The following is a 21,836-nucleotide window of genomic DNA, read 5'->3' as shown; positions in this document are numbered from 1 at the left end:
GTAATTCACTGTCACAGCGATGCAGTGAGGAAATGCGGCAGCAGTAGCAAGCGAATTGACCTTCGTGCTGCCGCTTGCATCAACGTGACCTACGCCGTGAAAACACCATGCAGCGCTGACTCTGTACCCATCGCAGATGGCTTTTAAGATACAGCAGCTGGGCCAGGCGCATGCAGCCGCCCGGGCCACCCAGGGTGGAATGCGCCCCCCCTCCCTCATTATGCAAATTTATGCACCCCCCTCCCAATTTATGTGCCCCCCCTCCCTCCCCTCCCCCTGAAGCCTTGTGTGCGACGTAAGTTGGCCCACTTCCTCCCTGCTTCCCACCGTTGCATGTGAGATTGAGCCACGATCACTGGCTCACCTTCACATGTTTTCACTCGCAGATACAGCATATGGTGCACGGTGACGATTTTATCACCCTTTAACTTTATATGCAACCTCACGGCAACATCAACAACATAAGTTGGACAGTCCATATAATTTCAATCGCAATAAGAAATGGGGAAATTTGATACGTCTTTCTGGAATTATTTTAGGGATTAAAGGGCTAAAGCGAATGATTTCCTACGTGAAGCAGTGCATTGTCTATAGAGTTGATGCATGTCTAGTGTACAAAGTGTGCAAGAGAAAAAAAAAAGGCTCTTAAACACAAACACACTGAATTTGAAATGTGTACGAAACTAATAATGATGCAAGACATATTTTCTGTATTAGTAGGCTGGTTTTATTAAATTAAACAATAAAGCTCTGCGAAGCAGCTGTTTCTTCAAACAGTGTTTCCCTTCAGCATTCACACTGGTCACTCACAGCTGAGAAGAGAGTGAATATGAGCGTGTGTGCCAGCCCATGAAAGCCTATTTCAGTAAGTAATGCGATAGAGTGTCTGCACTTGATGCACATTGTAGATGTGCGTCTTCGTGCTTCTTCATCTGCCATTTATGTGCGAACACCATAGAGCAAAAGCGGCACCCAAACGGCTTCTCGCCCGTGTGCGTTCGAATGTGGGCCTCAAGGATTCTCTTCCGCGTGAAGGCCATGGGGCAGAGGTGGCACGGGAAAGGTCTCTCGCCAGTGTGCTTGCGAAAATGCATGACCAGGCTGCTCTTCCGTGTGAAGGCCTTGTCGCATAGGTCACACTTGTGTGGGCCTGTGTGCATTCTTTGGTGATTCAGCATGTTTGTTCGGAAAGTTGTGCCATAGTTGCTCACGAGACAGTGCCGCAGACGCCTTCCCATGTGCGAGTCTGGGACACATGGCTGGCCAAGGCGGTGATTCATAGCAACAGAGTCTGCATAAATTAAAACGGCACATTCTCAGCAAAACGGAAAGGAAAATTAAAGGAAATTGGACAGGGAGTTTGGCCAGTATTATCTAGTATACATTGTTCTGGGTTAAAGGGGCGGTGATGGTGAAACATGATGAGCAATAAGGTTATGAAAACTTGCTCGTAAACATCAGAGTGCACAACTCTTGTCATCTTATTACACAACTGTTATAAAAACATAAGGTGTAAAACTCTTATAGTCCGTCACACAGCTCACATGTGAGAAAGAACAGTGGTGATGCAGTTAAAGCACTCTGTGCTGATAACAATCTAGACCTAGTGTATCAGAATTCTTTATGAGGGTGGGGGGCAGCATTAAAGTGTGTAGCATGGCCAAAATTTCATGTTTGTATGCTCTATGGGGGCCACCATAAAGGATTTTGCCCGAGTTTCTTATCGCAATTAAAGCCAATGTCAAAAGGAACCCACATGAAGCATACCTTCTCATGTCAATGAGAGAGTTTGTTTTCAGCTCCATGGCTTTGGGCCGTGAATAATGAAAGGCATAATGTTTGGCATTCCTCTGCCAAACCTGTTGAATGGCAAGTGTGTGCGAGCAACAAGATGGACAGCTGCTCCGCAACCTTGACGGTTGTCATATATGGAACGGACAACTAACAGTGTACAAGTGACCATTGCAGCAGACATTAGAGCTTGAAACACACTTGCAGTAGCTCTTTTGCTAAAACAAATGCCCTGTCGGGTGTTTATGATTTCACAGTAGAAACTCTATGAACATGTGGTATTCAATGCAAATCAGGTTCTCCTCTTGACATTGATATTCAGCGTTTTCACTCACACTCTACCAGTGCTGCATAGCTAATATTGACAGCTGTTGGTGCTGGAGATGTCACTGTCAACATAAACCCAAATACTAGAGTCTTTCAGACTTCATTAGGGCTTATTGAAGTTTCACTATGCAAGTCATCACGAAGTGGTTCATAAAATAAATGTTTGTTAACCAGTAAACATTGACACTACTCATGCGACATCAGTAGCACAGCTCTAATGACATATGGGTGCTAAACTGCAATCTTCTTGTTTATGGGGCGGTTCAATTATGACAGTAAATGGTATTGGCCTAGTAAACGTTACTGCTAAGGCTATGCATGCATTGTGGTGATGGGTAGTCATCTGCAATTTTCTTGTGAACTAATTCCACTGAAAGTCGGTCTGGGAAGTCAGCGCACAATATTGAACCCATGAAGCTTACGAAGATCAACAAAGACCCATGAAGGTCGAAAATGGAAACTAAGTGATGAGACAAAATGTCAAGTCATTTACTGTGGTTGTTGGAGTATGAAATTACCTTGCTTTATTTGCTCTCCTCTGTGATTTGTACTTACTAATGAATTACATGCATTCTATGCCTTCTGGTTTGCAGTTGAGAGATTAAATTAATGTTATCCATGGAGCACTATTTTCTGTGCATTGCATTTATCCTATTACACTGCCTTAATGTTACATGCGTCTTTTGGTACTACAGCAACAACAAGCTCTAATAAAATGAAGAAATGACATTTTTATTAGTACACAAATACCAAAGGCAGGCAACAGTCCTTGCCTCAAGCAAACTGTTGCTTCGGAAGCTTTTTTGTTGCTATGGCCATAAGTTCTAGCAAAACACATTTTAAATGCACATTTGCAACTTATATTCTGCATTCTGAAGTGCCGTTAAAAGATGCTTTTGGTGTTTTAAGCGCACTGATTGTGAAACACAGGAAGTAAACAACACTGCAGATAAAAATAAAACAAACACAACCTTCAACACTGTCATCCACACTGCGTTGAGTGCAACTACTATTCACTACGTATAGACATGAAAGTGAAATCGTCATCTATTACCCTTTGATAAAGAACTCTCACACCTACGTTTGTTCTGAGGCAGACCGGCACAAAGCAAAAAAAACATCCCAAGGATGAACAATAATTGGACGTATATGAGGAAGGTAAAACATTGAACACCACCGCATAACACAGCATAGTAACAATACTTAAGAATACCGAGGCAACTCTCCAACACTATCTCCTACACAATGGTCTTAGAGGCATTTATGGAATATAGCGCAGAACTTTCGATGTAATCCGTCTGTTGCAATTGATTTCCAGTTAGAAGTGCAAGCATCTCACAGAGTATGTGAATCTCTCAATGCAAGCTGGAAAGAGCATTTTGTAGCAATTGTGGATAAGCCAAGCACGGCAAATTTGACTGGAATGCTTTCATCGCACAAAGTCTTCATCCAGTATGAAAACATACTGTTACACAGAGTTCGCAGGACAGAAATGTAGACTTGGCGCTTCTACAAAGATTTTAAGTAATATTTAAGTATAGCAGTTTTGAAATGAAAGAGCAGTTCCTTCTAAAATGAGCCGTGACCAGTGGCTTCCATGGGATGGCAAGTGAAATGATGTAATTGGTCACTAATTAACAATAGTTTACCATAAATATCAGAGTTAGCCCGCCTAAAATTAAGAGAAAATGAGTGAAAATGTCAGGTGGGCTAACTTTCGGTGTGGTGGGTAACTTTCAGCTTTTTTTAAGCCAGGAGCCTAATCAGTGGTGGGTTATCTTTCGGGAGTTGGGCATCTCTCGAGATTTTACAGTAATAATTAAGTTTTAAACTTTTAATTTCAGTGGGCTCATTGTATACAGCAAACTGAAGCAAGCCGTCTGGAAAAGCCACAACTTTTGCTTCTGAATAGATGTGATTTGCTGCAGAACTGTGGCACAACCCAATTCAGCCATCCGAGCATGCAAAACTGGAACTGGGAGGCTGTAGCCCATGCCTAGCACAACCCCTCGAGGCAATGTACAGCTTACATCACCTAGTGGTGGGTAATTGTTTACATGCCAATGGGTTACAGCTCTTTGCTCCTGGCTGTCGCAAGGCACAGGCTGTCCACCACTGGAAGTAAGCACAACATTGCTTCGTGGGGCACGGCTACTGTAGGATTCAGGGTGTTGTCTTGGAGCCGGGCGTCACACTGAAGGTCGCTCTCTGGCCTACGCCACCGGTGCATCTTGAAAAGGCGGGCTGGCCTATGCTACCAATGGCCTAAGCTCACAAGAAGGTAAAGCTCCTCCACGTCCTGGCGTCTTTCAATGAAGTTCTAGGAAAACCTCTGCCATCTCAATTTCACACCGACCTCTAATTTGCCGTCACTGTCAGCATATCAGTGTCCACATTCACTCAGTGGGATGTTGTTTGACGTCGGTACCACAATGACTCCGGCTTCTGCTGTTGAGTAAATACGCCAAACGTAACACTGTGCGCACACTGCAACCTCCCAGTTTTGGTTTCATATGTTCAGATAGCAAAGATTCCTCATGCCAAAGTTATGCATGTAATCTTTCTTTTTCTTTTTTTATAAGTTGATATGGCTTGTACAAAGAGCTCGCTTCAAGTTTCTGATGATGATAAGCCCACTGAAATTAACAGTCTAAAGGTCCCCACTGCTCACAGCATGTCTCCAAAGGAACCGTCCTTTTATTTCAAAACAACTTTGTTTAAATATTACTAAAAGTCCTCATGGAAACATCTGCCATATAAACTATTCGCACGTAAAGGTACACAAGAAGGTGATACGCTGACAGCTCCAGCTAATGAATGGTCTTCCACAACTTCTCCACCACTTTCAGCACACAAGCATAGTTTCCAAACACCTCCGTAACAATATCAGTCATCAAAACGCACTGTCGGTTGTGCCCACTGTCACGCATATATATTTCACAATACTCTCTTCTGCAGCTGCAAAATCACTGCATAATTAAGCAGATAGGATCACGTCACAGTTTGTCACTGTGCTATCTGTAAACCAAACTGGCTCGCCACAATATTCAAGCTCCCTATATGACTAGCTGGGTCCATCCTCTCCAGGCCTCTGGAAAGTTGCTGAAGTAGCTTTAATTGTTCCGCTTCAGCATCCCTTTATGCATATGCAAGCACTGCCATATTGCAAAGCGTGACAATCTCGTAGCAACTGAAGACAAGCCAAAACATCTCTCTTGCAAAGGTCTTCTGCAATGCTAACCACCAGCAATTGTCACCAGTACTATGTGGCAAGCCCTTCAGGGAGCTGCGGTCCCTTTTGAGTGCATGCAATGCTCATGGTACCTCCGCGACAACTTGCACACGAAGGCCATGCCACAAAAGAATCACTGGATCGGTCTCTTCCCAGTATGCGTCCGCATATGATACTTGAGGGTCACTTTTTGCGTGAAGGCCCGAGGGCATAGGTGGCAGTGAAATGGTCTCTCGCCGGTGTGAATGCGGAGGTGAACAGTCAGGTTGCTACGCCTTGTGAAGGACTTGTTGCAGTAGCTGCAAGTGCGCTGCTCAATGTCCACATTTTCGGAGGGGCACATGTCACTTCTGCTAACTTCTGTCAGTGATAAATGTTGTGCTGCTTGAGTGGCAGAGTTGTCGTCTACGTGCTGATGAGCACTGTGCTGCCATTTGATGGTGCCTGCAAGACAAACGATTTAATTTAGTGCAGGGGCTACAGTATCGAGAGTTCAAGACACAGTTTATATTTCTTACATCTGCCAGGTAACAGAGACTGCAAGCGCTCATAACAGCTAGAGAATGCACAAAGTTTGATGACGCCACACACTATGCTAGAAGAAACTGCACATAAATTCTCCATTCTTCCTCACCTCTAAGCTCTCACCACAATGACTACTGTTGTGGTACCTAGCACTTATGCTCCAAGAAATAGCATCATTATTTGCATAGAGCAAACAGCAATAGGAGTACAGTTTTAAAACTTTGCATACATGAGTTGATGAGTGTGACAAGAACTCTCTCTTCCACAGCTATCTATAAATATAAAAGCTACATAGGCAATACAGACAAGTATCAAAGCAAGATTTTGTACTTAGCAAAAGACACCGTTGAGGAGTTGTTGTAAACACTTATATGAAGGCAAGTATTTTCTTCATTGCTCAATCTTATGTCTTCAAGTACCTCTCTTTCTGCCATTAAAAACAATTTTTAACTAGACGGGCAAACGGACAGACAGATTTCTGTGTTTCTCAACAGCCCAGAGGCCTCTGCGACAGTATACAATGTCATGTACAAAATGCATATTGCACACAATATGGCATAAAATGTCTTATAGAAATTTACCGTACAATAAAAGACAAGTGTGGATTGGAAAGCAAATGGCAGTAGCCGATGTTCTAGTTGACATTAAGAGGAAAAAATGGAGCTGGGCAGGCCATGTAATGCGTAGGGCAGACAACCAGTGGCCTATCAGAATTACAGAATGGGTGCCAAGAGAACAGAAGTGTAGTCAAGAAGGGCAGAGAACTAGGTGGCATGATGAAATTAATAAATTTGCAGGCATAACTTATAATCAGCCAGCACAAGAGGCCTTATTCCTGCGATGAACATAAAAATAGTCTGATGATGGTGATGATCGGAAAAAATAGGTACCAGTGTCCTGTAATTTATACAATACGTTATGACACAGTGAGGAGTTCATGACAGAGAAATAATAGCACAAGTAAACATTCAAATAAAACTGTAGTGTAAGACACTGTGTTGCAAGTTTGTTGTAAATGCATCATAAAGCAGGCAGCTGGTTTGTCTGTGTACAATATATGCAAACGCTTCTATGCTTTGGTAGGCGGCACACAGAATCGTAAATATGACAATGCCATCACAGCAAACCATACCGTGTACTACTATATAGATGCAAAAATTTTACATCATGCACAAGCCTCCTGACACATACAGCCTCCAGGTCTGTCTGTCAGGGCAGACTTATACTTGTAAAAACATTGGCCTACATGTCTTGTCACATGCTATGCACACAAACTTCTGAAGCAGATTTGCCATCAAATTGCTGTAATATACATGCAGAGTTCCACAATACAAAGCAGGGCTGGATGAGAATACAATAGAGGCTGCAAAAGTGTTTTCATCCTGTGAAATCTGTTTATTAAACAATTCCAAGCAATTACAGTGCAACGTTAACAACATGGGATAGATGCATGCAAAAATCCAGCTTGCAACCAAGTTGTAGATCGATGAACCTGACTTGACTCAACCACCATATTGATCCACCTGCAAGAAAATATTAGAATATTATGTTGTGAATCATTCTGTTAAAATATATACAACGAAAGTTTTCTTCAACGTTGACCCCTGTTTATCGAGCACCATTGCTTAATCTATGTGATGTCTTTCTGCAGAAAATGGCAGTAATTTTACTTTCAAATACAATTACTATAAGCTACCAGCAAGCCACATTTCTGAATTGCAGATCTCTTATGTAAATTATTAATAAATACCAATAGCAACAAGAGCTCAAGGTTTAAGCCCTGAGGCACCTGAACATGACACAAAAGACTGGAAGTAAGCCTAAGAACCTGACCAGGCTGGGGCGTAGTGCAAGGTAACTACACAACCACGAACAAGATAAATGACGGTCTTGTAGCTTTTTAGGTTCAGCAACCCCAGCTCTTTAGAAATGGGAAAAGTGTCTCGCATGAAACCTTGCTGAACTAATATGCGAGCCAATGGTAGGGAACGGGACACGAGATGAAGACAAAACAACATGGTGCGGTGTTGTCACCTATGTCTCATTTTGTAGCTGTAGTTTTCATAATAAAGAAACCAACAAGAACAATGTGATGTATTACCAGCCTTGTTGAATGCTTTAGTCGTGTTAGTGTCTGCACGTGCACACACACACATACACATGTATACAAAAGGAAAGTCAGCATGGCTTTGGATGGATACTGTTACTTTTTGTTTTTAGTACTTCATTATTCTTTTCAAGTAGCTCCTTCTCCAATGCCTGAGGGTAATTTAAGTAAGCAATAAGTAAAGTAGTTGTTTCAACTGAAGGGCTCTGTAACACATTTTGAATCGAACAAATGAATTCAGCTGGTATTGGGTTACATAATGATGATGATGACTGAACTTAAGTTGTTTGGTCACCTTCCTTGCAGTTGGCCTATTCAGACAAGGAAGCTATGTGGCCTACCTTGCCTTGTTCACCAGCTGATGCTGGTTATCATGGCTACATAACCAAGAATATTTTTACACAGATATTCATTGTTAAACCTATGCATAAAATCTCGCTATAACATTGTCCACTTCTTCCTGGGCTTCCTGATGAATAGGCTGTCATTGCCTGCTGCCAATGCACATTGTAGAATGTTTCCAGCTACTCTTGGCCACATCCTGTAAAACTTAACAAACGGGACCCACCAGAGTAAATACAGGGTGGGGGAAAAAACTGAAGACAGACTCACAAAATGGACCACATATCAATTGATTCTAGAGATCAATCGTGACATGGCTGCAAGGTACCAGTTTTGCGCTGTCCACAGTAATCGACACCAAGTTGAGTAACTGCACCGAGTCAGAAATTGCATTACAGTGTAAATTTACCTTAAAGGATAACTGTAGAAGAAATTTTGTTCTTAAATTTACATAGATCCCGTTACCATAAGTACAGGAGGTTCATAAGCTTAGAAACTTAGAACTAACTTTAAATAGCATAAAAAACAATGTATTGAAACCAAGACTACTCAGGGTAGCTTGAAGATTAACTATGTGTGATGACATCAGAGCCTACCCTTTGTGAACACAGTGAGCGCCAACAGAGTGTCCTCTTTCAAGTGCCTACTAAAACTTGGCTTTGTGAGCCTGAATGCTTCCATCAAGTTCAAATATAAGACATCTAACAACAACAACAACCACAACAACAACAAAAGCCACTGAATGTTATGTGTCATTGTATTAGGAGCTCTGTGTGCTTTAATACTGTGTGTAACGGCCAAGGAATGAACCTTGCAGTGAAGACGAGCACATGTGCAAAAACGATTACTTGGCAAACACACACTGCTCGGTCACCACCGTCAGCTAGTAAGTGCCGAAGTCAGCAAGCACAGGGCAATTAAAAAAAAAATCACACAATCATGTGCATAAGTCGAGAGCATGTATGATGATATTTAACATTCATTTTGAATTAAATTGAATAACGTTCTGTCACAATATTACACATGCCAAAGAGAACATGTAGCAGAAATATTGTTACGATCCATGGACCTCACAATATTGCCAGAGTGGCCCTTAATGCAAAAAAGAAAAGGTCAAAATCAGGCGAAATGTTAAGCAAAAGAATGTGGCAAGTTGTACAAAACTAACTGTGACAACTCTAGATTTATTACACAGCCTGGAAGCCATAGGACAATTAAGCAGGGGTGATGTACCAGCTTTATAATTTTGGCAGAAATCTACGTCCAAATGATAGGAGGAACTGCAATGCATTGCAGTCAGTGGGCTTGTTTAATCAGACAGCAAGATTTGATGTTGTGTAAATGTTAGATTTCCTTCTTCTAACGTAGTCCTTCGGCTGGCCTGTGTTATGACTGGGTGCGGAGGTAATGGGACTGCTGATAATCTCAGCATTCCTGAGGGAAGGTGCATCAGATTTGTGAAGAGGTCAAGAACCTCTATTCAAGCAACTCCACATCACTGTCATTGTGGAACTCGTCTGCCGAAGCCTACATGTTTCTTAAGAGGCTGTCATCTGGCATTGTTCACGTGCGACCGCAATTGCTGCAAGCAGCCCAAGCTGACCGTCACGGACAGCCAATTAACTGCTACAAGGAGCCAATGTACGAGTTCTGTGAGAACGGCGCCAGGTCCTACTTTCCAATTGCCTTGTGATGGCGTCATATGCAGCAGCGAAGCCACAACATTAGGGGCGGAGTCTGACAAGGTGGTGCAACAAGATAGGCAGAGTGCTGCGAAGAGTTGACCACTTGGATTGGCCAGGACAAGGTCATTGAATTCCCTCGTCTGGGAACATAGACAGAACAATTACTTTAAAAATACTTTTTCAGTGTATCTCAGCTGGGCTCCGAGACGTAGTGCTCCGACATGTAGTGTGCTCCCATAACCATGGAGTCATTTGTAAATATGTAACACAAAACCATTCATTTGCTTTAATCTTCCGACCTCACCTCCTCACCAACAAGCAACTAACGATGACACAGATGGACAATGGCTTGGGTCCGCTTAGTTGGCTTAGTGCAGCGCCCTGGTATAACACAAGCCAGTTACCACATTCTAGGTGCTTTGGTGGCATAGACAAGCGACCCTCTGGTTGACACCAGACTCTCAACCACAAATCAAAACCAGAGTCTTAACCGCAGGTTGACAGTGGTGAAACGGAACCCCTGACCAACTCCAATCACCAACTATTGGATGGTGAGCGGCAGGATGAATGCAGTGCATCGTGACTGCACAGTATAGGAAGAGCGCCTGGCTTACACTCGAGATGCATTGCATCATTTAACCTAGAACTGTTAAAGGCCAATAGGGTGTGTACAGGCCTAGAGAAATTACAACTGTTGCATGTCTCAGCAGAAAGCAACTTTCAGCATAGATCTGAACCAGCTACTGAAGCCACACCTCATATTAATGTGGAAATAAGTGGGAAATGGTGAGCTATTGGAGTTCCAATCAACTGAAGGCAACTTAGGACTAACAACTTCTTGCAACTGATTTGATATGGTGAAAGACACGGGAACATGGTGTTACTTTGGTGGGTAGGCATTTGGTTTCTGCAGTAATGTTTACCAGGCTGGTAGATTTATTGCTATCGCAATAAATCTACCTCAACAACAATAAACCTACACTCCAATAGATAAATCTCGATAGCAATAAATCTACACTCCATGCCCATTTCTGCAGGCGGCGTTGCCATGAGGTTCCGTATAAAGTCAAACGGCAATAAAATTGTCGCCACATGTCGTATGTGCAAGTGAAAGCGTGAGAGAGTGAGCCAGTGATTGCAGCTCAATCTCGCATACGCAAGGGATGAACGTGGGGAGGAAGCGCACCGTCTTCCATCACGTGCAAGGCTCCGGTGCCAGGGTAGGGAGGGGGGCACATTCTACTCGAGACAGCCCGTGCAGCCGCGTGCTCCGGCCCGGGCTGCTGTATCTTGAAAGTCATCTGCGACGAGGACAGAGTCTCCCACATGCTGTGTTTTTGCGGCTTAGCAAGACGTGCCATGAAGGTCAATTCGCTCGCTGCTGCTGACGTGCTTCCTCACCCCAGCATTTTGAGAGTGAGCTTCTGCGGTCATCGAGTGAGATGTATTCATGTTTGCTCATGTGTGCGTGACACCATGCTTATTAATTTAGTCAGTATGGCTATGTTTGGAAGTTTATACGGCCGATAAAACTACTATTCCTACTTCGTATACCTATCCACTAATTTGCTATCACAATCGATGCTTTGCCTTTCAGGCAAAACTGTGACTTTCTTTTTACTTGCACTGCGAATTGTGAGGTTTTTGGAGCAAGTATTGTGCAACAGCAGAACCAAATCTTAGCGTGCTGCAGTTTTCTGAGGAGCACTGACTAGAATCTGACTATTTTTGCTTCAATATGCAAATAAACCTCTTCTTTTCGCTCCTACTCTCGGACATACTCTTCCCTATTCCTGGAGGGTTCCTGGCCTGAACGCTACCCTGTGTCGCGACACCTGTGGCATCTGCAAGAAAGAAACACAAGAGCATGAAGCAGATATTTCAGCAGACGAGAACTGCAATGAAAATGGGTGCCATATGTGGCATTGGTTATTATAATGCAGTTTGTGTTAACCTTACAAGTTCCTAACCCACCACGGTAGTTCAGTGGTTACTCGGGTAAAGAAAGATGATATGAATGTGTCTGCTAAGGTGTCCTTGACAGCCACAGTGCTGTCTTATAATACATTAAGTAAACCCCTTGAAGATCAATGGATCATGCTCAATCTCCTAGCCATTACCAAAAAAAAAATGCAAAATTTAAAATCTTTTTTTTGCACTTTGTCAAATTTTCATGAGCAATGCATATGCTTGAAAAATATGCTGTATACAAGTCTTGTCTTTCTTCGCCACCCAGAATATCTAATACTTGTTCTGTAAAAGGGGCTCTTACTCAACAAGTGCAAGTTTTATATATGACAAGGAAATTATTGCAAAATACAAAATAGCATGCATGGAGTTGAGAGAAGGTGGGGCCAAATACAACTGCAGGTGCTGAAATTGCCTTGTATCTCAGAAACAAAGCATAACTACCCACAGCCTGAACTCGTCGCACTTGCTTTTTGTGAAACTGCATGGTTGGTTAAGGTATATATTGCAGGCAATGTTAACCTGGAAGTATGGGCAGGCAATTGCTCCACCTCTTTTGCTGTTTGGGAACCTGCAACCACTTGTAGATGTGTGAGTAGAAGGCACGAGATCTCCTTGCAAACTATTCTCAGTCCTTCGGGGAACATTATCTGCATGGGATCTTTAGGACAATCAGGAGTTTTCAAAATAATTAGATTCAAAGTTAAGGGACGTTATCAGGCAGGCATACAAAAGAATGCAAAAGGTATACACAGGACTATGGGTTTTCGGGTATGCAAAGTCACTTGGAGGCAGTATTTCCAAAAACTTCTGGATAGTAGTTAACGCTTGGCAGTTCAAGGTTCGCCTTGTGGAAACTGTTATGGAAGACCTAAAAGCTTTTTCTTTCTATAGAAGGTCAAATGTGGAAGATTTTGCATGAGGCACTGGAAGCTGTGTGCAATTAAAGCTCCCATATATGCTTTAAAGCAAGCATATCCAGTGACTTTAGGAATAGTATCCCAGAATTATACTTCATTTCATACATAGGAGGCAACGTTGTGGAAGCTACGGAAGCAGTGTGGCCACAGAAGTCTCACTCCACACGTTTTGCAGAGCAGTTATTCTTGACGTGCAACATTTTACGAAGTAACTATGTCATGCATTACCAATGCTACTTGTTGGATGCAACTTTACGTCATATCACACACTGGTTATGCATATTTGTGCTTCTAGTAGGCGACATACTATGTTCTGGTAGCGGCGCAAGTGATGCATTGTGACTGCTGGTCACAGGAACGTTAGTCTGCTCGTGCAGTGGTAAGCAGGCGTAAATCTCCGACGCCATTTATGTAATAATATGTGACGTTGTGCGACGCAGAAGTACGAAACCTAATTTCACTTCAAATTACACAGCGGGTACCTAATATTTTTCTTTCATATGTGATGCATTTCTTTTTGGTCACAAATGCAAATAGTGAGAGAAGTCTTTTGAGCCTTCATAGTGTTGCCTCCTATGAATGAAACAAAGCTTAGTGCTTGATCTTGTGTGTTCGTGACATAAGCACATGAGACCCCTGTTGTGTACTTCACAACATGAAGCATCATTAGAGGCAAGCGTGCCACATCCCATGATATACTGCTTGCTGCACTCCCATTGGCATTTGAAGTATCTAGAGAATTTAGGCACCAGTGAGGTAAATCAATGAATGCCCACCGACAAACAAAATATTTTTTTTTTAATTTAGAAAGGCGTCATTGCATGCAACTTTGTGCCCAGACTCATGCTATTCTTTTTTAACTGAGAAGTCTAAATTATTGAGACACAACCTTGGGGTGTGCACCTTTTAGCCCTAACTAAACAATGCACATACTGCCACATTTAGTTCGATTTGCATGATTGACAATGCTGGGGCACAACTGGCTGCAAGTTTGCAAAATGAGGCGGTTGTGAATAAAGCTATTGTACTTGCGGTGGACCTATAATGCATCAGCCACAAGAAAATATTCTTCGTGGTACCCTCACTCCTGCAGCTCTCTAAATAAGACATTGCTACTGAAAGTGCACACAAACCTTTACAAAATTGTTTATCAGACCACAACAAGACTGCTTCAAAATTACATACTTTACAAGGACCAATAGGATTCATTGCAAGGGATCAAGTGCAATCAACATATACTTCACTTAGTCAAGTTAAAATATAACTTTGCAGAAACCATCTACAACGATTGTCAATGTAAGTGAATAGCCAAGTGCTTCTAGAAACCATTCACTTATATTTGTTGCAGTAGGGATGTTTAGGTAGAGCTGGTTCTTTCATTGCATAATTCAGTTGAGAACATAGCTGCATAACCAACACATTGTTAGCGGTTGCATAAACCAAGCACTCCACCGCAGCACCTAAACCTCCAGACGTCCTAAAGCTCTCGCACAACAGCATGTTTGTCCAGTACCTGTTGTGTGCACGCCTATGCATCGGTGCCTTTGTTATCAGCAGTGAAAGTGCAACCTCCACAAACGTGGGAGAAAGAGCCACAGAAGGATATTCACAATGCAGACAGATGATCTGGCAACGGAGCTGCCAGAGAGAGAAATAATTCAAGGATTACCAGCACAGTGTCTCCATATGACTCCATGTATGCAGGTGCGTTTCCAATGTTTTGACACCTTGTATCTAAGCCATAAAAGAAAGCAATTAAAAGCAACAAGATATATTTCATGCCTCAGCGCACTAATCGAGCGCCAAAGGATTAAATAAGTCTTCATTCCTTTCCAACAGATGCATGTCTAAACAGAACACGGTAGTGTAACTCTGGATCGGCAAGCTGATGATGAGGCCAATGCAGATATGTAGCACTCACTTCTTCACCGAAAACTTTTCCTCGAGCAGCGTCGGTAAGCAAAATGCTAATTGTCAACATTGATCATGATAACATATACAAAGCCTTTATGACGTTGTGGCAGTAGTTTTTGTGAACGGTAGGTTAAACACGTCATGAAAAGACAAGCTAACTAGTTCAACCTCGTCGCTTAGCAGTTTAAGACTGTGATTTATGTACTTACGCAGGGCGCAAGGCATTGCAAGAAGTGCAGACAGCATGGCGCTGAAAAATGCAATGAAAAGCTCAGGCATACTGATATTATTGGCTGCCTTCATCAAAAATAAATTCAAATTCATATATGAAGCTTCCTTTGATCGTGCGACATCTGTACAAACCATCTTTGAATAGCAACGACTTGGGCACTGCATGCATTGACAGATGCCAGAACAGACAGAACTTCCTTGCCTTCTATTAGGCACAGGATCCTTTTCTCCACAGGTAAGAGGCAATTCATCATGTCTGCCATAGACAGCTGTTTCCTAAACTGTAGCACCATCGTTACCTTTTTCCGCAGCCGATAAGAATAAGCTTGGCATGCTATAACACAGACATACAGTCGGCTATCCTGATTAACTTTGTAACAACCATCATCGATTGCCTAGCATGCCATGTATAGTGCGTGTGCATTGTGCATCCGCTATAAAGAAAAGAACGCTTTAATGCTAAACATCTTTCCTATAGCATTTTAAATGGGTTGTTGCACAATCACTTAACAACTCGTGCAGCAGATACTATTGTTGCTACAGATGTGTCAAAATGTGAAGTCGGATATTGGCATTTTCTTCACTGCCTTGATAGGTCTTTCGCCCTCAGGATTCCCAATTTCATACCAGTATGTTTAGTTGAATTACTCGTGGTAATATTAGCCGTGAGAAAGCTAAGTGTACCACCTTCATCAGAAGTCCTAACAGATTAGTCATCCTAATGTTCAACACTCACTGCCAATAGTGAATCTCACATATTTGATATATTCCATTCTCTTGTGCCTGCCCAATCAAAGTTAGACTTGTCTGGATACCAGGGCATAAAGGATTATTTATGAATAAAATGGTAGATAGCCTGCCGAGAGCGGCGCTCGGTGGCTTGCTTCCCTCGGTACTGCTAATGTCAGCTTGCATTACCACAGCTAGATTCAGGTAACGTGCTATCATGCTTGACTTTTTAAAGCCAGCTGTAACTAATTTTGCATAGTAACGATACCCTTGGCCCAGCAATTTCCTTCAAACTCATAAAGCTGGAGCAACTTTCACACGATTACAGTGTCAAATACCTTCCTTAACTATTTTATAAACACAGGGCTGGTCTAGCTCCTTCCCCGCTGTGTTCATTCTGTGGTGAAGAGGAGACAATTGACTATTTTTGTTACTCTGTAGACGATTCACACGTGCAAGAAAAGTCATTTAAGAAGCAACATTTAGAAAAATTGGAGTGAATTTAGCAATTTCTGAAGTTCTTTTTCTCAGAGCCTCCTCTCTTGGGCAATGTCACAAGGTTGCTTGCTCAACCGCTGAAGAGTTTATAGTTGTTTCAAAACGATTCTTTTTTTAAATTCATATTGTTATTTCCTTCTTTTTTTCCCCTACTCATCTCTCCTGTTTCTTGGAACTACTCATCGCCTTCCAATTCTATCCGCATCTTGGCCGATCCGTCATAGTGGGTATGAATGAGCCAGTGACAGAGGACAAACAAACAAACAAACAAACAAACAAACAAGGTCTGTTAGATTCACATGTGGTGAACCGATTGCGACTGGGTGCAGGCGAGCTGCAGGAAATCCTCAATACCTGCTGGCGAGGTTGTGCAGCTAAGTTGCACAACACCATGCAGACGATGCTCGCAAGAAGGTTGGTTCATATCAGAAAAGGTGAACGTCACTACAAATGAAAAGGTGCAGGTGGTGCCAGTTATGGTGTGCCAGGCTGCACCCACTCACTGCAAGGTTTAAGGCTTCACGGCACGGCAGTGGCACCTTGCCTTGCACCCCGTTCAATTGAGCATGGGGTTGCAGGGTGCAACGCTGCACCTCGGGGAATCAAAGGTGTAGGTACAGCGCACTGTTAATAGGTGCAAAAAAACTTTGCTGAATTGAATAAACCTATGGGTGATGTTTGTATACACAGTGGGCACTTCAAGTGGACAAGTACGTGCTCCCTACCCTCTCCCGACTTTTCACGACCGGAAAAGCGTCCGACATCGCAATTTGATGTGGAAATGAATATAATGGTGCTTTTACAGCGCAAGCTGTTATGGGCTCATTCCAACAGCTGTTTCAGGTGGCGATGGTGTGCACTGCTGCTGCCGCCAGTGTCCATAGCAGCTATCACCAAGAATGGGGAAAAAATGTCCCAGTTCCTGCCGGTAACAAACCCAGGCCCGCTGTGTGGAAGTCAGCTACTCTACCACTGAGCCACGCTAGCACTTTTTTTTTCTTTATTGCATGGAATTATGAGTAGTGTCAATCCAAAATGGTTACAGTACATTTGAACATACATGAGAAACAAGTGCACATATGGTATGCAGTCCAATGAAAGTAAAAAATTCGGACAAACAAACACAAGCGTCCAGACGCAAAATCCACTTAGGTACGGGATCAAAGGTAGCAACAACACTACGCACTTGAGCAGCCTCTTCTCAAAAGATAGACCTTGTCGAGCAAGATAACTCAGCATGTCTGTCGATCATTCGGCTTTTCCATAATGAATGAAGTCCCAATAACATGAACAAATCATATGATGTATTACTGGCTGTCTTTTTGAAAGGAAGGAAGCGGATACCATAAGATGCGAGAGGAAGGTCTTTTTTGATAGTTCTTTGTAATATGTCCCAAAAATGAAATGCGTTGCGACAAGATATAAAGCAATGCTCTATTGTCTCGGGTTGATTACAAAGTCTACAATTTGTATTCCAGGGTATATATAGTCCAACATGGCTGATTCTTGGGCTAGTTGGTACGGTTTACTCATTAAGGCAAAGGCTTTAGCGCAATTTAAAAAGACAGGGACATGACAGCGCTGTCCTGTGTCTCTGTCACGTCCCTGTCTTTTTTAATTGTACTAGAGACTTTGCCATTACGAGTATATATAGTCCTTTTTCCTGAATCCATGTTTTAACTGGCAGGGTGGAGGTGTGCAGCATAAAGAAAAATGTTTTTACTGCTGGTGTAATGCCCATTCTGCAGACACAGCAAGGAACATCTTGACCAACTGAGCCACACCAGCGCTCGCTAGCATGCAGCAGAAGAAAGCCCTACAAACGCGTCCTAGTAAGCAAGGAGACATGCGATGTGACATGCGCACTGCGTAGCGTCTATACGTGCGCATTTTGCGCTGCACTTGCACATTATTAAACTAAGTAGAACGCCATGTAGCAGATGCACATGTAGCATCTGCTACATGTGCATGGCGCCTCTTCACAAGGGATGAACCTGAAGCGATTTGTAGAGCTACGCGCATGATGCATGTACAAGGCAGTTAAAGAAGGTTTGAGGAAAATAAAAGAAGTTCAAGAAGCTGTATACAAGAATGCTAGAAAAAATATACATTGTGTACCTGATTAAATCAAGCTGGCTAGGTGACATGTCACGGCTGCATTTCAAAGGCGACGCAAAAAATCATCATCATCACCATCATTAGCATCGTATCACGCCACTTGTCTAACCAAGCTGGCTAGTCGACTATGTCATAGCCGCGTTTCAAAGGGGATGCCAATAAATCATGATCATCATTAGCATCACATGGTACCACTTGCTTTGCAATGCGAGATTCGTGCCGCGTAGCGTCTATACGTGCATCCTTTGCATTGCAGTTGCATATTATTACACCAGGTGGTTCGCCATGTAGCAGCTACATAGGTAGCAATGCAAGGTAGACAGAGAAGTCTTGAGGAGGGAAAAGAAGATTACGGAGATGTGTAAATATTGATGTAATGAATAAAATGTATGATGCACCTGATTAGTTCAAACAGGCTAGGTGACTGCTTTTACCATCCAGTTTAAAGGGGGTGCCATTAAATCATCATCATCATTACCACTGTAATGTGCCATTTGACATGTGCACCGCATAGCATCGATGCGTACAAACTTTGCATTGCAGTTCCGTTATATTACACAAGGTGTCCCGACATGTAGTTGCCTGCTGAATGTAGCTGATCCTGGATGTAGCAGGCTAGGTGACTATTTGTCACCATCGCGTTTCGAAGGGGATGCCATCATTATCATCACCATCATCAACAGCAACGTACCATGCCACGGGTCAAGGGATGCGACATGTGCGCCACATAGTCTGGACACCTGTATTTACTCTTCGGTACACATTATGGCGCCTCCTCACAAGGGACGAACCTGAAGCGATTTGTAGAGCTATGCGCACAGCTGCAACCAAGCAACATCAGGCTCAGCAGGCCACTGTGCAGAGAGTAGGACATGCCACAGCTCGCCATTACACCGGGCGGACAGTTGAGATTGCTCATGTGAAAACAACGCGAAGATACTTTGCCACGAAGACCTGTATTGCGTAGTACCGAAAATAGAGCTCCTATGTAGCCACTCCTACAGCTTACACTGTGACTGTGCTGCGTGAGCCGCGCAGGCCTGCAACTTTTTCCTCCCAGCTCTTGTCAGATTTGCTTGATTATCTGCGCTGTCAGACCGAGCAATCAACATAGTTTATGGCACAGCACCGGGGAATGTTTTGGAACTTGATGGAAGAAATTGAGTCACTTCAGCATACAGCAAAAGCCTGCGCACTCAAAAGATATTAAATTACTTGACATTCTCATTCGAATACATTGTTCTCTCACCAAAGTTGGTGAGTTCGAGTGCCTTAATTGACGCTACCTTAATTAACTGCGCCCTAATTAAACCAGAGGTAGTAGGTTCGACTTCCACATAAGCTTGCGGGTTCGACTACCACCGGAGGTCGCGGGTTCGAATGCCTGAATGAACTCCATCTTAATTAACTTTGCCTATCTATCTATCTCTCTTTCCGATATGATGAATGGCGTGACGAGTGGCATGATGAGCGACATCGGAGCCAGCTGTGGAAGATTACGACGAACGCGCGAACAAGTGGTACGAGCGCGTGTCTGCCTAAGGCGAGCTCACATGACTTTCTGTAGCCCACGCCACGATTTCCAGGCCATCGGGGGTATAAGCCACGTAGGGCTTTCGCCTTAAAAAGCAGCTGACACGGCCTGTACCTCCGCACTTGATTCAAAACCGCCTGCACAGCGCGTGCTGCTTCAGCACCCGCGGCACTGTTCACCAGCTGCGCCGGCATCGCCGGAACTTAAGCGCCGGTTCTGTGAACACAGGAATCGAACGTACCCTTTGCTGCTCATCACAAATGCGGAGGACAAAAGCTGAAAAAATTTCACTGGCATCGGTCATCATCGTTAGGTTGAGTGCAAGACAGTGGAATGGAGCACAGCATCGTCGCTGAGTCGCACTTTCTTCACGTGAATACTGGCACGCGACAGGTCAGCAGCTGTCATAACAACAGTCAAATTTGGTCAAGTTCGTCTTCCCTGCTGTTAGTAACGATGCAGCTTCCCTAGGTATCGCGTAAAATAAGTGCGAAAAATATTTGGTTGTGCCGAAATTGCGACAGGTGATTCCCATGCGGTTTCAGCCACACCTGCTACTGTGCTCAATAACTGGCTCGTTTGAGAAGAAGCAAAGTGAATAGATAAGGGCACACATGAGCGTACACATGGAAATTCACGTGATCAAACGTAGGCATGTGACGTCGAACGCGGGTGCTTTGAAAATAAATAATGCACGAACGATTGTGCATTTCTTCCGTATAAGAAATTACGGCAGCACCTACCTCATGGTGAATGCCGACGTTAATGCTTAGCATTGAAGCAATGTAGTGACCTCTATACTGCCACCGTAGAGACGCGCTCTGTGGGTCGCGTACGCAGCCGGGTTCCTTTCTCGCGCCTCCCACTGAACACGCTGCGCCATCCAGCGGCACCGCATTGAAGTCCGCGCGTAGATCGTGTTTGAATATATATTCAGACGGCATTATCCGAGTATATGCGACACGGGTTCGATTCCACCTAGCACCGAATAAATAATTCTTTTTTGTGTGGGGTGGGGGGCAAGGGTCTGACTGGTGTTGCAGAGGTCGCGGCCCACTTTTTGCGCTGCGAGGCAATTTCTTTCCTTTCTCTTCTTCTTTTTTTTTTGTTTTTTTTTTTTGTTTTTTTGTCGTGACGATAGATCGGATTTTTTGCAAGTACTGTTCCAGCAGGGCACATGTAACCCAGCAAACGGAGGCCTCAGGAGAGCACCTGAGATTATAATAAAGCAGGTGGTGCAGGATTGTAAAATCAAGTGCTGGAATACAGCAGTGTCTGGGCTTAAGTATATATTGTGGGACTAATTGCTACCTCTGCAGGATGATCACTAAAATGAACACCACTGAGTAAAAAAAATCACTTTAGAAATTTAGCATGCAACAGTTTAAATCGTCAGTATAGGAATCCAATATCATAGCTATTCTATGCTATACAGCACAACAGTACCTTTATCTGGTGCACACATAGTTGCACATTAGACTACCTAACACATAAAGCACTTTCCAAATGATCTGCATATTAAAATGATGAAGTTTTACTTTCACGTGTTGCTTAACAAATCATGTGTGATAAAGTGTATTAATAGTAATTATTGTACTTTCAGTTTAGTTGCAAGCATGAAGCTAGGCTTTTGAAGCTTAACCAATTATATTGTGAGACAATGTTTAGGCTGTCAGACTCTGCTTTATTCTGTGGAGCGAGAGCAGCACAGCACAGGCCCAAAACGGTGATGATGAGTATGTACAGATGAGAAGATGAAGCGTAAAATAATGCTCACACTAATTTACCCATGTGCACGGAGTGGCCAGCCAGGCCTGGACTTAGCCAGGAATGAAATGCTGAACGAATCGTTTGAGGGGTGAAATGTTAATGATCTCCGAACCACGGTAACGACAGACTGAAGAAACCTCAACAG

The 21,836-nt window shown here is 43.3% G+C and overlaps 2 protein-coding genes across 4 annotated transcripts in view; both read right to left on the bottom strand.

The window, feature by feature from the left end:
* The window catches only part of LOC142558446 (uncharacterized), a 92,677-nt gene that overhangs the window by 31,706 nt on the left and 39,135 nt on the right, over positions 1-21,836 (bottom strand). The window contains exons 9-10 of the mRNA XM_075670580.1: positions 5,486-5,636; positions 866-1,291 (exon numbers count right to left, since the gene is read on the bottom strand). Coding sequence (XP_075526695.1) covers positions 866-1,291; positions 5,486-5,636 — 577 coding nt within the window. The remainder of the gene's footprint in view (positions 1-865; positions 1,292-5,485; positions 5,637-21,836) is intronic.
* Positions 5,809-20,503, bottom strand: LOC142557128 (uncharacterized). Of its 3 annotated transcripts, XM_075668769.1 has the most exons (5): positions 20,163-20,503; positions 15,021-15,061; positions 14,567-14,631; positions 11,791-11,853; positions 5,809-7,398 (listed from the first exon to the last, which is right to left on the bottom strand). In XM_075668769.1, exons 1-5 carry the CDS (start codon positions 20,226-20,228, stop codon positions 7,292-7,294), a joined length of 342 nt encoding a protein of 113 aa, XP_075524884.1. In that variant the 5' UTR covers positions 20,229-20,503; the 3' UTR covers positions 5,809-7,291. The 3 variants fall into 3 exon arrangements, with proteins under 3 accessions (XP_075524884.1, XP_075524885.1, XP_075524886.1); XM_075668770.1 differs by lacking the exon at positions 15,021-15,061 and having other exon boundaries at positions 20,163-20,233; XM_075668771.1 differs by lacking the exon at positions 11,791-11,853 and having other exon boundaries at positions 5,810-7,398.

The sequence above is a fragment of the Dermacentor variabilis genome, chromosome 9 (assembly GCF_050947875.1).
Source record: "Dermacentor variabilis isolate Ectoservices chromosome 9, ASM5094787v1, whole genome shotgun sequence".
In the NCBI taxonomy this organism is placed as follows: domain Eukaryota; kingdom Metazoa; phylum Arthropoda; class Arachnida; order Ixodida; family Ixodidae; genus Dermacentor; species Dermacentor variabilis.
Note: the sequence above shows the minus strand (reverse complement) of the source record. Positions and strands in the feature narration are given on the sequence as shown.